Source organism: Limulus polyphemus, unplaced genomic scaffold (genome assembly GCF_000517525.1).
Source record: "Limulus polyphemus unplaced genomic scaffold, Limulus_polyphemus-2.1.2 Scaffold412, whole genome shotgun sequence".
NCBI lineage: Eukaryota > Metazoa > Arthropoda > Merostomata > Xiphosura > Limulidae > Limulus > Limulus polyphemus.
Genome location: NW_013666022.1, coordinates 349,662 through 364,912, shown reverse-complemented (window position 1 = coordinate 364,912; position 15,251 = coordinate 349,662). Strand labels below are relative to the sequence as shown.

The 15,251-nt window shown below is 31.8% G+C and overlaps 1 protein-coding gene across 1 annotated transcript in view; it reads right to left on the bottom strand.

Annotated features, from left to right (window-relative positions):
- The window catches only part of LOC106458068 (cortactin-binding protein 2-like), a 119,925-nt gene extending 105,666 nt beyond the window's left edge, over positions 1-14,259 (bottom strand). Inside the window, exons 1-4 of the mRNA XM_022384202.1 lie at positions 14,218-14,259; positions 13,587-13,643; positions 9,371-9,412; positions 3,830-3,931 (exon numbers count right to left, since the gene is read on the bottom strand). Of these exons, the coding sequence (XP_022239910.1) occupies positions 3,830-3,931; positions 9,371-9,412; positions 13,587-13,643; positions 14,218-14,259 (243 nt within the window). The remainder of the gene's footprint in view (positions 1-3,829; positions 3,932-9,370; positions 9,413-13,586; positions 13,644-14,217) is intronic.
- Between the last annotated feature and the right edge of the window lie 992 nt (positions 14,260-15,251).

Sequence of the window (15,251 nt, the reverse complement as noted above, 5' to 3'; positions counted from 1 at the left end):
TGTACATATATAAACATGAAATCCTACTTAAAAATAAAAATATTCATTTATTATTTAGGTTTATTTTTCAATATTTGAGTCTTGTATATTACTTGAAACCATAAGGAGAGTATGTGATTATAAAAAAAATCAAAAATAGATTTTATTTTATGGATGATACAAATTTTTTGGGATTTCAAAATAATGTACTAAAACATAAAAAGTAATAAGTTAAAATCTGGAACAAATAAATATCGTAATCATTTCTTATAAATACCATTTCCTAATGTAATTTTTGAAGATATTAAAGATCATAATGCAAAATAACAAAATTTATCAAAGTAACAGGCTTTATCTTTCTTAAGTTAAACTACATGCATTTATGAAAATTGTTATGAAGTTTCAAACAGTTTCATCCACTAGTTTTATTGTTGGAATGAAATATAGCAAGAGTTGCATTGGCTACTCAGATAGTTAGTAGCCAGTGGTCATCGGGTTCAGGACTATAAGGTGAAAAACTGGCCAAAATGTCCGAGTCAAATATAAAAAATAATACCCAGGTGCACAATCTCAGAATCCCCTTATGTGTGCAAAATTTCAGGTCTCCAGGTTCTTTCCTCTTGGAGCTATGGCAGTCACACACAGACAGACAGGCTCTTTTATTATTATTATAGATTATATGAATATTTTTCCCACTGCATTTTCCCCTTAGGCTTTTTTTCTAAATACAATATTTGCAATTTGTTAATGATCACTTAATATTAACTTGACTGTATTATGACAGAAGTATTGTATTTAGCCATTTCGTGGTTTGTAATTAGTTATATTGTGTTGTTTCTTATACAACTTAATTGGATAACACTGCAGCAACAGCTGTCTCTCAAACTACAAGCCACATGTGGCAAGTTGCCCTACCCACATTCTCATGATGTGTTCATCTAGTTTTCGTGTACATGACAAGATGCAAATGGGTTCTCATTTATATAATCACTAGCTCAGACCTCTCTTAAAGTGAGTTATATATAGAATTGGTTCTGGCAGCAGATAAGTGAAGACAAATCTTGGCTCTTTCCTAACAGAACAGAGAGCTTGATGGTTATGCTGGGCCATGAGAGAAAATTGATATTGATACTTACATGTTTAGTTATTACCTTAGCCCTAATGCATTGTCTTAAATCAAGATGTGTTTATAACTTTAATTTTCTGTTATTTGAAATAAATCAGAAAAAAAAAGCATCTAGAAAATAATATAAAACTATACATATCCTCTGATTTTTTGTATCTTTTTTTGGTGAAACAATATGGTGTTCTTGGCAAACTGCGGCACGCATTACATCTATTTCCTAGTCTGTATAAAGACCACATCCAAAATATTTAACACTACAATATATTGTTTCAAAACATTTATTTGCTATAGCTATATATTTTTTGCATTTGGAAACAAAAGTTTGAAGTTAAGCTTTTTATAAGCACTAATTCAAATTTCAATATTTTAGGTTTAATGAAGTTCGACTATCTTATGAAGGCACATCATTTTCTTAGTACAAAATACAGGAAAGATACATATGGGAAGTAGGACAAATAAAAGTAAAAACAATAATGTAAAGAGTTCCACTTATGATGCTTAGTCCTTCAACCTAAGAATTAAAATGTTTTTCTTTCCATAGCCCACACTTGTATTCAATGTATGATAGGCAATAAAATACACAAACTAGAAAATGCCATATTACAATTTTTTATAACTGTAAAAACTACAAATTGCTCTCCAGAAAATTGATTTGTGAGAGTGATTGTTCTTATCAAAACTTCCATTAAAATGTGGTAGTTTTATCAATGTCATTGTATTAACCTAATTTTAAAACTTGGGACAAGCTGGTAAGTGTCGAATGAAGAGTCTGTCATCTTAATAATATATAATTGAAAATAGTTGTTTTTGTTCAATTCATATCACTTTTTTTAAACTTGTATATCAATAACAGCAAGAAATTGGAATGTATTCAACATAATGAAAAAAAATATTATTCAAACCAGTTTTAATCATTGAAGAGTATTTAAAGTGACCAGACTTATTACCTATCAACCAAAGTTTACAATGACTCTCAATCAAGAAAATATGGTCAAATGATTGAAATTGTACATCATTGAGATAGTCACTATGTATGCTTTTCTGAACTTTGTGACACTAGTCATCTTTTTTCTGGATAGTTTTATGTCTTTAGTTGTCAACTGAAAGACCTCATTTCACCATTTGTCATGGTTTATAACAAAAACAAGTATTTATTTCCTCATAGCACCACCATAAAAAAAAATTCGATTGAATTTTAGTAAAATAAAAGAAAACATTTGGCTTTAATGAAATATTGACATTACCTAATTTTCTTTATTACAAAACATTTTACAAGACATCTTAAATTTTTTCTGTTGGCTTTTTTGAGAATTCTAAATTAAAATCAATGAGTTCAAAGAAAGAAATGGACAAAATTCCAAAATGATTCTGAAAAATATAGAATTGTTAGCATATAAGCTATTTTCTATTTTAAAAAAAATTAAGTTCAAGAGTTAAACCCACATTAATCAGTGCCTCTCTACTCTTGATTAACTCTCACTACGTGTTTGGTCGAATCAGCTGAGTTTGTGACCCCAAATTGACCTTTATAGTTTCCATATTATAACTTCTAATATCTTTCAGTTATCATTAAGAGTTATTTTTAGAAAAAATAATAATCATGAACTTTTAATGAAGTATTTTCACTAAAACTTTCTCCATGAATATATGGAGTCAAAGTGTTAACTGCTCCAAATGCAAAATGATGTTCAGATAAAAATTACTTTTCTCCATCTGAAAAATCTCAAATTTTATTTGTATAATCTCTAAAACCTCCTAAATAAATTTCAAGCATTTTCTTCGGTAACATTTTATATTTTGTTATTTTCTCTACCCCAACTCTAAGAGGTTGGTCAATAACTACAAAAAATATATAAATAAATCTAAATTACCCTTTTTTCTTTCTAGAATTACTTCAAATTGTAAAATTAAATTACATATGTTTATCCTAAATAACTGTAATTTAAACATTTATCTTGCTCAGTTGCACTGTATTACTAAAAGTACTCTGTCCCCACTGAATTAACATGCAATTCTATGATGCACTGTTGCAAAGGGTTAACACAAATAAGCAGGTGCCACAGTAGGCCAACTGAAGTAAAAATGTTGGAGAACTAGATCTTATGATGCACAAGCGAGAATATAAAATAAGAAGGTCTTATTTTTTCTATTTGCTAAGATATTGCTCCCATAATAAATCAAACACAGTGGTACTCCGCCCACCTCTTTCCACTTTTGGAAACACTCATTTGCATTTGGAAACAAAAGTTTGAAGTTAAGCTTTTTATAAGCACTAATTCAGATTTCAATATTTTAGGTTAATGAAGTGGACTATCTTATAAAGGCACATCATTTTCTTAGTACAAAATACAGGAAAGATACGTATGGGAAGTAGGACAAATAAAAGTAAAAACAATAATGTAAAAAGTTCCACTTATGATGCTTAATCCTTCAACCTAAGAATTAAAATGTTTTTCTTTCCAGAGCCCGCACTTGTATTCAACGTATGATAAGCAATAAAATACACAAACTAGAAAATGCCTTCTGCAATTTTTCATAACTGTAAAAACTACAAATTGCTCTCCTGAGATGGAGGAAGGTTATGTCTTTAGCCTGCTCAAAATTTCATATTTTTTTAGACTAAAATAGATCTTAGTTACTAAGACACTAAGATGCATTACAATGATACTATATATACTTTTTTTTCAAACAAAAATTGCAAATTACTGTGAATGGTTGGTTTACCTTTAGAACAGCAATGACAACTTCTCTTGCTTGTAGTTCACCCTCTAGGACACTCAAAAGTTTTAACAGATCTGTTTTACTTAACTCCATCTTGAACTGTTGCTGTAATGATATAAAAAAAAATCTTAAGCTCTCAAAATGATTCAGGTATGCTTACAATCTTAATTATTTATGCAATTCATTCAAAATAGTTAAGATCTATTTGATTTATTCATATAATAATAATAAACCCATGAATAAATGTGAAGTTTATAATTGATGGTTTTCCATTTCTTTGAAGGAGTTCAAATAAAAAAACTCAAGTACTAATTCTAGCACACACACTAATTAAAACTTTATGAAAATCTATAATAGAAAAATGTAAGATCTTCAATTTGTATAATATTAAAAGTTCAAGAAATTTAAATTATAAATGTGTAACTTTCCTTTTCCATAAGATTTTTGACAATTATCAAAATAACGAAAGTTTTATGACACCACATATTTTTCATAATCACATTTATTTCAGTTTAATGAAACAAAAGAAATAGCACGCTTAAAGCGTAGAGATGACAAATTATTTAAGCTTCTTTTGTTATTTTCGTAGGTCTTACGATATTGGTAAATTATGTCTTCACTGAGTAACACTTTACATCTATAGAATAATTAGAAAATAATAATTAAGCTATAATGTTCCCCTTTTCTTACACAACAAGTTCCAGATATTTCTGCATGTAGTTGAAAACATACTATAAAGAATGATCAAACAATAACAATTTAGTTGTACAGTTTTAAAATATAGAAATAAAGGGAAATTGTAAAAACTGATGTTTAAATCATAAAATTTTACCTCTTATCCACAAAAATTATTCAAACTAGCATTTGTGTATTGAAAAAACAGAAATTTCCCTAGCATTTATATGTTAAGTACCACCAAGTAAATGTCCATTTTCTATTTATGACATTCTTCTTTAAACAGTGTCACATACTGGAATATGTCACTAACTGATGAATCAAAAATACTATTAAATCAATTTCACAAAAATAGTCAACTATTCAAAATTAGGATTTCCAGTCATTATCATCCGATTATTCCAACTATCCAAGTAATTAAATTACTGCCACCAAATCTGCTTGATCAAAGCTAATAAGAGTACCTGCTACTGACACTAATTTTGAAGACATTAGACACAACAGACTGGCAGTACCTGCCCAGAACTTTTTGTTGTTATTAAACTGCTGGCTAGAGGGGTAGGCAACTGGCTGACAACACCCATTTCCAACATTTTTGTTATTTGTTGCTTGATTTGAAGAACATGACATTAGTCGATTAACGAGGCTATTGATTAATCAATTAGTAAGTACCACTAACTGCCCCCATTCTAGTCACCAATCAATACCAGCCAAAAGAGAGAGAAGATTCCAAATATAGTTATAACCAGAGAGAACAAGGTAATACGAGTCCAACAACTGCTGGCATCATACTGCCATGTCTTTCCCAACTTTCACACAATAAACAGTTTGAGTAGTGTATAAACAACTCTGAAACAGAGCTTATGGCAAGATGGTAAACAATGAAATATACAACAAACTACGGCAAGAACATCCCTGCACATTTCCTCTGAAACAGAAGTTCAGTAAGTTATACATATAAAAGCTAGTTTCCAAAGATGTTGCTTTTCAATTTTGAAAATACACTAAACCTTGCTATAACCATAGAATGTAAAAATCTGCAGAAACAAAATGACCACTGTATATAGTTGCAGAAGCAGAAATTGACATAAACCAAACACAAATACAATAGACTGACTTATGATAAATAATGCATTCAAACTAAACAAGCCTAAACATGAACTGAAAAAAATCTTTAGGAGGGTTATTTTTGCCTGTTGTGTGCACTCCTTCACTATTCAAACAATCACTAAGATCACCAGTCTAAGCTAAATTTAATTTTTCATGATTCTCATGGTTAAAAACAAGAGGGAATCCTCAACAACCACAGCTGGAATTAGATATCAAATTGGTCAAGAGATCGAGCCATGAGCTAAAAGTCTGTACTTGAAAAAAACTCAAGAGCCATTCTATGAGCTACTATGCTGCAGCTAAAAATTTGACTGAATTCAAATTAACAACACATTTATGTATCAAACTGGGTATTAATTTTGTCTAACAAGGTTACAGTTGGACTTCCAACATTTGCGTCTTAAGCCATGAAAATAATCAACTAATTGAAATTAGTGCTAGTGATTATTAGAGATGTGTTCAAATGTTCATGTTCTAAACATTTGAAGGTTCTACAGATGGCATTCAAGCAGTGTCAGATTGTTTTTTCCTCTGTTAACATAAACCACTTAAGTGTTCGAATAGTAATCACATATTAAGTGTTACTCAAATGAAAAATTTTACCTTTTTTAATTTGTATAATGCTCTTTATATGAACAAAACTTATTACATAAAATAAAACACACACCACCAAAACATCATACATAGCAGCTCCTTCCACGCATTGGAGCAGACTGTTATGGTTGCAGTACACGAGGCACAGTGTAATGCAGAAAATTAATTTGTGCAGCATTAAGCAAGAACAAATGAGACAAGTTTCCACCACATGAAAGCTTGAAAAGAATGAGCTGAGGGTTGTAGGGTACTCGAACATTCAACACTTCCCCTTCCCCAAAGCACATGTTTAATCAATCAACAATATTGTACAAACAAAATTTGACTGATAATAACAATCACTTTTGTAACACGTTACAGTTGAATGTCCAAATTTATTTTCAAATCAAACTGTTAGTGTTACTCTGTTTTGTTATTTATTATTAGGCATGTTTAATTAATCAACATTTTTATGTTAAAAAAGGACTATGATCATTATCCTGCTTGGATTGATTTGTTTGTTTTGAATTACACGTAAAGCTACACGAGGGCTATGTGTGCTAGCCATCTCTGATTTAGCAGTGAAAGACTAGATGGAAGGCAGCTAGTCATCACCACCCACCACCAACTCTTGGGCTACTCTTTTACCAATGAACAGTGGGATTGACCATCACATTACAACATCCCCATGGCTGAAAGGGCGAGCATCTCAGGTGTGACAGCGATTCAAATCCAAAACCCTTAGATTGCGAGTCAAGTACCTTTTCCACCTGGCCATGCCAGGCCTAACCTACTTGAAACAGTGACTGTTAAATAGATTTGTTTTGCTTAAATCACGTACAATCCTTTTAATTAGTCGCAATAAAGTGCTCTTGAAATGCAAGCAGTGATCGAAAAATTACATTCTCACATTCCTGAGGAATTTAACTTTGCTTGAGAAATTTCATCTTTTTAGTTGGCTTTCCCAATCAGGAATGCATGGTCCATCCATATTCCTTTATTTGTGACCAATGAAAGTGAACATATTGCAAGGATTTAATAAAAAAAACAACTAATGAGAAAATGCAACTTTACATGAGAGAATGTAAGCTTACTCAGTTTTCCCTCGAGTGAATGTAACTTCATTTAATTATTTCTGTCCCTGTGCAAGTTTACTGTACGTAGCAAGTTTACTGTACATATTACACACAACATCAAATGTGTACATGAATAATGTTCTTTTTTTAAATATAAAAACATGATTTTATATAATGTATTTATAAATTACAGGAGTACTAGACATCATTTTGCTAAGGATTCTTCACATTTCTTAATGGTTTATGTGTATCTTCCCTGTGGTAAGTGTTTTACTACTGTTAACAACTGCCATTCAACACATGTAATTGAAGCATTCACATTCAGTCTGTAACCCATCTGGAAACAATACATAGTACTGTTCACAGTGCAGCAGATTTAGGTCATGTTACTTTCTACTAGAACAAAGGTTCCCAAACTGTGGTCTGCAGAGATGTTATGTAATTATGGAAGAGTCTGTAGATTCTAATGCAAACCTGACACTTGAAACCTTAACAATAGAGCTATACAAGTAGTAAAAAAACATCTCTAGATTGAGCTTAAAAGTCTAAAACTTTATGTTATATGGCTTATGAGTTAAACTGGAAAATGTATTCTTTACTTAGGGGTTTATGTGCATTGTAAAATAATGACCCATCTGGTTTCACTACAAAGGAAGAAGAGTATTTGTTGGTGCTTTCTTGCAACAACTCTAAAAGGTCAGAGTTTAAATGAAATCCACAGTTAGTTTTGAATTCACAGAACTGGAGAGGTTTGGGTTATGCACGCCGTAAAGATGTGGTTTTTCTTTTGACAGTTAATAGCTTTCTCTAGTGGTTTTTTGCTTCATAAATATGTTCATCCTGGACTGTCCATTTGTGGACTAACGTGAGTAAATCAAGCAGAGATTGCTGCTTATCTCTAATTCTCCGTGGCATTGATACTCAACCTACTGCAGACCTGATGTACAATTCCAGATGCCACCAGGTTTTGATTGATAGACTCCGTCAGTGTGGTAGCTCTGCTTTTTAAAATAGGGTATTGCAGTCATCCATTGCACTGTCTCCAGTGGCACAGTCCTATGGACTCTCCAACACTTTTTTCCCCCTTTCTTCTAGTGGAGTATGGAAGTCCTTAACCAGTGCCTAGCCACTAAGGTGGTGGAGCATGGGGCCTGTCCTCCTGGGCGATTAATCATACCACTCAGTTGAGAGAAGGGTGGTGGCATTACGCAGGTGTTGCTGGCATATTGCACTTCATACCGCAGACCTGACATACCATTCCAGATTCTGCCGGGTTTTGATTGTAACAATATGCCATATTCCTGTCTATATATATATATGAGCAATTGTTTTTTCCTACCATGACATTTCTCCTTCCTACCATCCTATGTTCCCGGTGGGTTTGGTTTTGGTTGGAGATAGCCTGGTTATGATTAATATTGTGTGTAAATGGCATGATGCCCTTCCTACCAGTAGGTTCAGTGTTGGTTGGAGATGGTTCAGCTAAGTAAGTCCTCACATGTGTGCTGGATGGTATCCCTCCTACTACTGTGTACTGTGGACTGGATGGCCAATGCCCACTGCCACCAGGTTTTGGATTGGAGATGCACCCCAAGTTTGCAGCCCCTCTTCCTATAATCTGCAAGATGTCAGTTCTCAGCAGATCTGGTGTTGGTCTTAGCTGGATGCAGCATGTTTTGCCACTTGTGTACAGCCAAATATCCTCCTCCTACCATGGACTGGAAGTACCATACCCAATACCATCATGTTTTGGACCAGAGCTGTCGTCTCACCAGGGCTTTCTACCTTCCTACCATCTGCTGGATGTTGGTTCTAGTTGGAAATGCATGCAAGTGGAGACATATTTTGGTACAGAAGCTTGTCTTCCCTACCAATTCTGGTCTCTCTTTGGGTGCTTCCTAAAAGTAAAGCATTTTGTTATTGGCCCTGGGATTCTAGCTATTTTGTGAGTGGAGGTAAGATATCGTATTGGAAGCACACAACCAACACCTGGCAGCATTTGGAATTGTACATCAGGTCCATGATAGGAAGGACTACAATGTAATTGACATCGAGCATGGTGACAAGGTGGACAGTGCATATTTTCAAAAAAAAATATATATATATATACCTGGTCAAGCACCAATTGCCACAGAGTTGGATCCACAATACACTAGCAAAAGGCTCCTGAAAAAGCATGAAAATTGTGAAAATAAAGCAAATTTCACAATACCAAAACATGAAAATTTAAATAAACAGTGAAGAAAAACTAAGTCAATGTTATAACAAAAACCAGAACATCTGTAGAGGAATACTGCCAATCAAGAAGTGATTTACAAGTGCAAATGTGAAGATGGTGCTGGTTGTGATAGGAGCAGTGTCAGGCTCTTATTGGTGGAGAGCTGCTGCATGATAATTTGCCTGTGGATATGCAAAAGCAGGAGTTGGAAGGCTAGTGGCATGCATTGAAAATGTTTTCCGACAGATGGCAGTAATAATCAAGAAAAGATATTTTGTGAGAGGAAGCAAGATGTTGTATCAGAAGTGAGTTCTACACACTCTTGAAATTAAAATAACAATCATAATCACCCAGAAAATATTAAATGCAAATTTGTAATAAAAACATTTCACAATTGTACTTCCTAAACATGTACAACTGACAAAAATTCTGGGTAGGTGCTTTACATTTACAGTACATCAAAATTGAAATCAAGCAGTAGTAGTCCTTGTTTTCCTAGCTTCATTATATTGTGACAATCTTGTGTGAGTATCATACAAGAAAGACACATTAAGCCCATATTTTGATCAAAAATTATACATAAAATGCTTTTATCAATAAATAAAAAATAAAACATTATTAAATTTAAGCTTGGGTGAGGGGATCTCAAAAGTTCATAAACCTAGATATGTAGAATAACAAAAATCTAGTCACGTCTTTCTTGATGATGGACCAATTCCAGTTATCCATAGATGTATCTTTTTTTTGTTGTTTTTAAGAAAATGGTATAGGAAGGATCCATGAAACTACAACCATTAAGTCTCACTTCTGTTGTTAAGGTGTTGAGATCAAATGCTAAAAACCATTTAAAAATGATTGAAAAATTAGCATTTAAGAAATGTTTTTCAGCCCAGTTTTAGAAAAAAGATCTTACCTTTCCAAGGTTTTAATTTATGGTTTACACCTCGTTGGACAAAATTATCAGAAATGATTATGACAGATTCTAATTTTCAGGAAGTCTTTGATAAAATGCTTTTCAACATTTATAAAGTAGACAGAAATTGCTTGGTATTATAAATGCTTGGTGATAAATGGGTATTTTTCCAGTTAGAAGAATGAAAGTATTGAGGTCTCTTGAGGATGTCTTCTGGAAATCTTGTTCATTATTTATGTGTATGATTTGATAGCATCTTGAACTGTTATACCAAGGTTTGCATAGTTATGGATTTTAAGTATGAAAATTTGGAAATAACTTACTTATCTATGACAAACACACTGATATTGTTAAAAAAAAGAAAGAAGAGGGAATGACTTTGATTAACTACTGATAAAACCCTAAAGTCCAAAGCCGAGTGATCATATGTGGTTAAAAAAAAAAGATCAAATACACATTTTGGTTCTATCTACATATATTAAATTTTTAAATTTCAAAAATAAATAGCTTATTACAGCATTGTATGAAAATGATGAAAATTCATTTGGAGTATTATATCCAGTTTTGATTCTATTACTGCAGGAGCATAGTGGAAAGTGTGTATATAATGATAGACTACTACAATCATTTTTGAGTTAGGTAATATATGCTATGAAGAGACTTGAATATTTTGATTTTTTTTTCTCTGAAGCATGTTGCATTATGGGAGAGGGACATAATTCAGGTTTCCAAAATTGTTCAGGGTTTAATAGTCCTCTTGTAAGTGATATATTTAAGATGAGAGAAATGTTTAAAAATATAAGCTTATACATTAGGGTAACATGATTAAGCTCTTTATCAACTGGTTACAGTTTTGTTCTTAAACAGCACATTTTCTACATTATGAATTATGCATAAAACAGCACATTTCTCATCATATTCAATCTACTTTTTTGTTTTTTAATCCTATTGGAAGAACATATTTTAGTTTGTTTTTGTGATGAAGATTGATCTCAATGGGCATTCTACTGCCTCACTTTTTATTTTATTAAAAACTACTAGCCACAAACATCAATCTGATTTAAACAACATAACAAGTATACCAAATCTTTTAGAAATCATTAGACAATTCCTCCCAATCAGAACATATCGAATTATCACCAGTACAGCTGAGCAATTACTGGAAGTTACTAAACAATTAATTGTCAAGCTCATTAACCCAATCTGAGCCACTGGGCAGCTCTCCATGGTAAAGTGAGCATTCTTGAATATCAAACTTCAACAATTTTTTCACTCAAACATATCGAAAAATCAATATTGTGTAACTTTGCAAACTTTATTTAAAGTAATTTGCAAAGAAAAATAAAAAAATGTTTGAACTTTAATCCCTTTGCAGTTCCAGTGGGAGTTGCCTATAAACAAAAGCTTGTACACTTTTTTGTCCATCAAAAGGTATAGGTTTATATTTCCCAAACCTTTCCCTAGCAAACCTTACTTGTAGTCTCATCCACAAACTTGTTTCTTATGTGACTTTTACTTTACCCTAATGACCATTTAATAAAGCTGTGCTGAGAGGCTTTTTTGATACCACATTAAGTGGGTTGGTCAGAACTAATAAATCTTAGCCTCCAAAAATATAGAACCAATGCAAAATATTATAGAATAGAAAATATTCTGGTCTATGCGAGTTATTGGGTAAGCAGAAAAGTATCTAATGCAAAATTTACAAAACTTAAGAACAAGCCATAAACCTGGGACATTTTTAATAGTTTCTTATGACTATGTTTTTGTTTTTGATAAAGTTTGTGTTCTATTATGTATGTTTTGAAACTACAAATATTCTTATATAATAAGATATAAGGTAAGGCTATTTAGGGTTAGTGAGTATGGTAAGACCAGTTCTGCAATGGGAAACTATTCAGATGACAGAAAAGCTTTTTTTCTATATATTAGTAAATTTATTATTACTCAAACAACACATATAACAAGAATTCATCAGTTACTGAAAACTAACTACATTTATTAGCGAGACACTGAGCTTGACCAAAAAATATGAGTGCAAGTTGTTACTACCAGTCAACACTTTTACTGTTTGTTTGTTTGGAATTATGCACAAAGCAACACAATGGGCTATCTGTGCTCTGCCCACCACGGGTATTGAAACCCGGTTTCTAGCGTTGTAAGTCCGCAGACATACCGCTGTGCCATTGGGGGGGGCCACTTTTACTGCTCATCAATGCTTTATGCTATTTTGCAGCTGTATAATTACTTCAATAGGTAAAGGTAAGTAATAAGTTTAAATAACTGATGAAATTAGACAGGTTACACCTAATTGGATACATATAAAATGGAATTTTCTGATCAATATAAACAAAATCCAGTTTTAATTATTCATGTTTTTAATAATTACTTTCTTTGTATGTAATAGCTTGTATGAAAAAATGAGTATGTCTATAGTAGAACATAGACACAATTATAGTTTTATTGAAAAATATAACTAAATGATACACTTACATAATTTACACAATAAAAAAGAAACTAATATGAAAGAAAGTTAATATTTTTTTTACACGGTGTTTCAAAACAAAACTTCTAAAAATTCACAACTTAAAATATCATACAAAGACTAAACCAAACTATATAATTTTTTCAAGCACAAACTACTTATTATGTAAAAAGTGTGTAACCAAATTAAATGCAATTATGTTAAGTACCTTAAGGGTGAGGACAATACAAACAGAGACAACAGAGTTCCCTTGCCAGTCCAGCAACAATTGGAAGCACTAACTCCAATTAATTATTTTGTGTGATACTAATCAATTAATCAAGCTCAGTTATAATCACCAACCCAATTTTCCGTTAATTTTACTTTTCCATCCAATTACACAAGAATGTAATTTGCTAATTAAAACTTTTGTAAGATTTTTTATCAAGTTTAAGAAATAAGTATAAATTGTGATAAACTTTAAATTGTTATTTGTGGAGAGGCAGGCAACATGCACTAATAAGTGCATTCAAACTCACTTATTATTACTGTGAATTTTTAACCATCAAAGTATACAACATTTACCAAGCAACTCAAAAAAAATCTTAAAAATGTGTTAACTTTGTAATATACAAAAAATCCTTCCAAAATTATCTTAGGTACAAAATAACCATAATATGCCAGCTTGGAAGTTACTTTTATAAATGATTTTTGATGACAGATTCTAGAACCTTCCTAACAAATGCCTGTAATTCATCAGAACCAAATATTCTCTCAATCCCTTCTTCCTGAAAACAGGAATCACATTAAAAATTTTCCAATCATCACAATTTTCCCATGTTTAACCACTTTTAAAAGCTAACACAGTATACACTACCTTCTTGCTCTGCTTCTTTAGTTATAAATCTTTTCAAATCCAAAAGCTTTATTTTCAAGTTGTTTCCCAAGCTTTTCCTGAACTCTTCTCACTTTAATAGTAACAGAATTTAACTTAAGGAACACATTTCCCCACCTCTACAACTAATAGAAAGGTAATACTCTAAAGAATAAGTCTGCTTCTGCGCTTCCAAATATTGTATTAGTGTCCCCTAAAAAATATAAAGAGCTCCCATTCAAATGTCATTATTCCACTCAAATACACTTCTTTCAAGCAATTGATATCCAAATCTATAATAATTTGAAAAATATGAATTACATCTCTTTCTTCATACATCAGTTCTTTTTCATCTCAATATCATTATAACATCTTAACAATATCAAATCTTTCTTATAACAAGGATATCAGAACATGCTACTGTTACTGTCATGGCATTTTACTATAATATTATACAACTTCACAAAGTTAAATTATTTTTTTATTACCATTGAATTAAAACTTTTGGTAAACAGATTCCAGACTACCATTATATTTTAAGACCTATACCACAGGTTTAATCTAATATTTTATGCCTTTTCTCAGTAAAAGTAAAATAGAATCATACTTAAAAGTTAAAATACTTTAGTTCACCATAACACTTACACAATATAAATGATTTTTTCAAATATATTAGTTTCAGAATCAAGATGAACACTAGTAACCTAACAATAACAACGATAAATCTAATAAATTAATTTTATATAACAAAACTACTGGTAGTGGTATTAATACTAGTTAGAACTAGAAAGTATTACTGTAGTAGTAGTACTAGTAGTGGTATGCAGCGGGTTGCCAAACTAAAGTGAAGAACAAATATTGTTGCATTCTTCAACTTTCTTCACTTTGAATGGACTTCAACAGTTTAAGTTTAATAGTTTAAATAAAAAAGAAACCTTCTGCTCTTAGTAATATAAATATTTTTTTTAGATATATTTATTTCATTCGATAAGATATTCACACTTAGTATGATTTAGAAACACCGGTACATTAACGAATTATCATAAACTGTACAATTTGGGCTACGCCTAAAGCTTGATCATAAGCACCGTCAACAGGCCTAACGCCAGTTCGTAAGCCTAGTCAGAAATCTAACTTGTACTACCTTTCAGTTTCTTGATTGTCACCGTGGACAACAAAAACCGCGTATACATCGACAATAATTTAAAATTCTTAAAGTTAAATAGGCAGGTTTGGAAATAGCTTTTATGTCCTAAAGTTTATACATAAATCAAATTTAACTTTTATATTTATATTAATGGACAACAAAAAGCTCTTATACCTGTTCAAAACTTGGAAAGTTTCAATTTGCCCTTGTATAAACAATTCATCGGACACCCCCGTATTCAGGACTCGTACTTTACTTTCTCACGAAACCAAGTAGTCTTATACTGCTTGTAGCCTGTCACTAGTGTAAGCTGTATTACTCACCTCAAGCACCACCAAAATCTGTGAAATAATGAACGACTAAAACAACCAATAT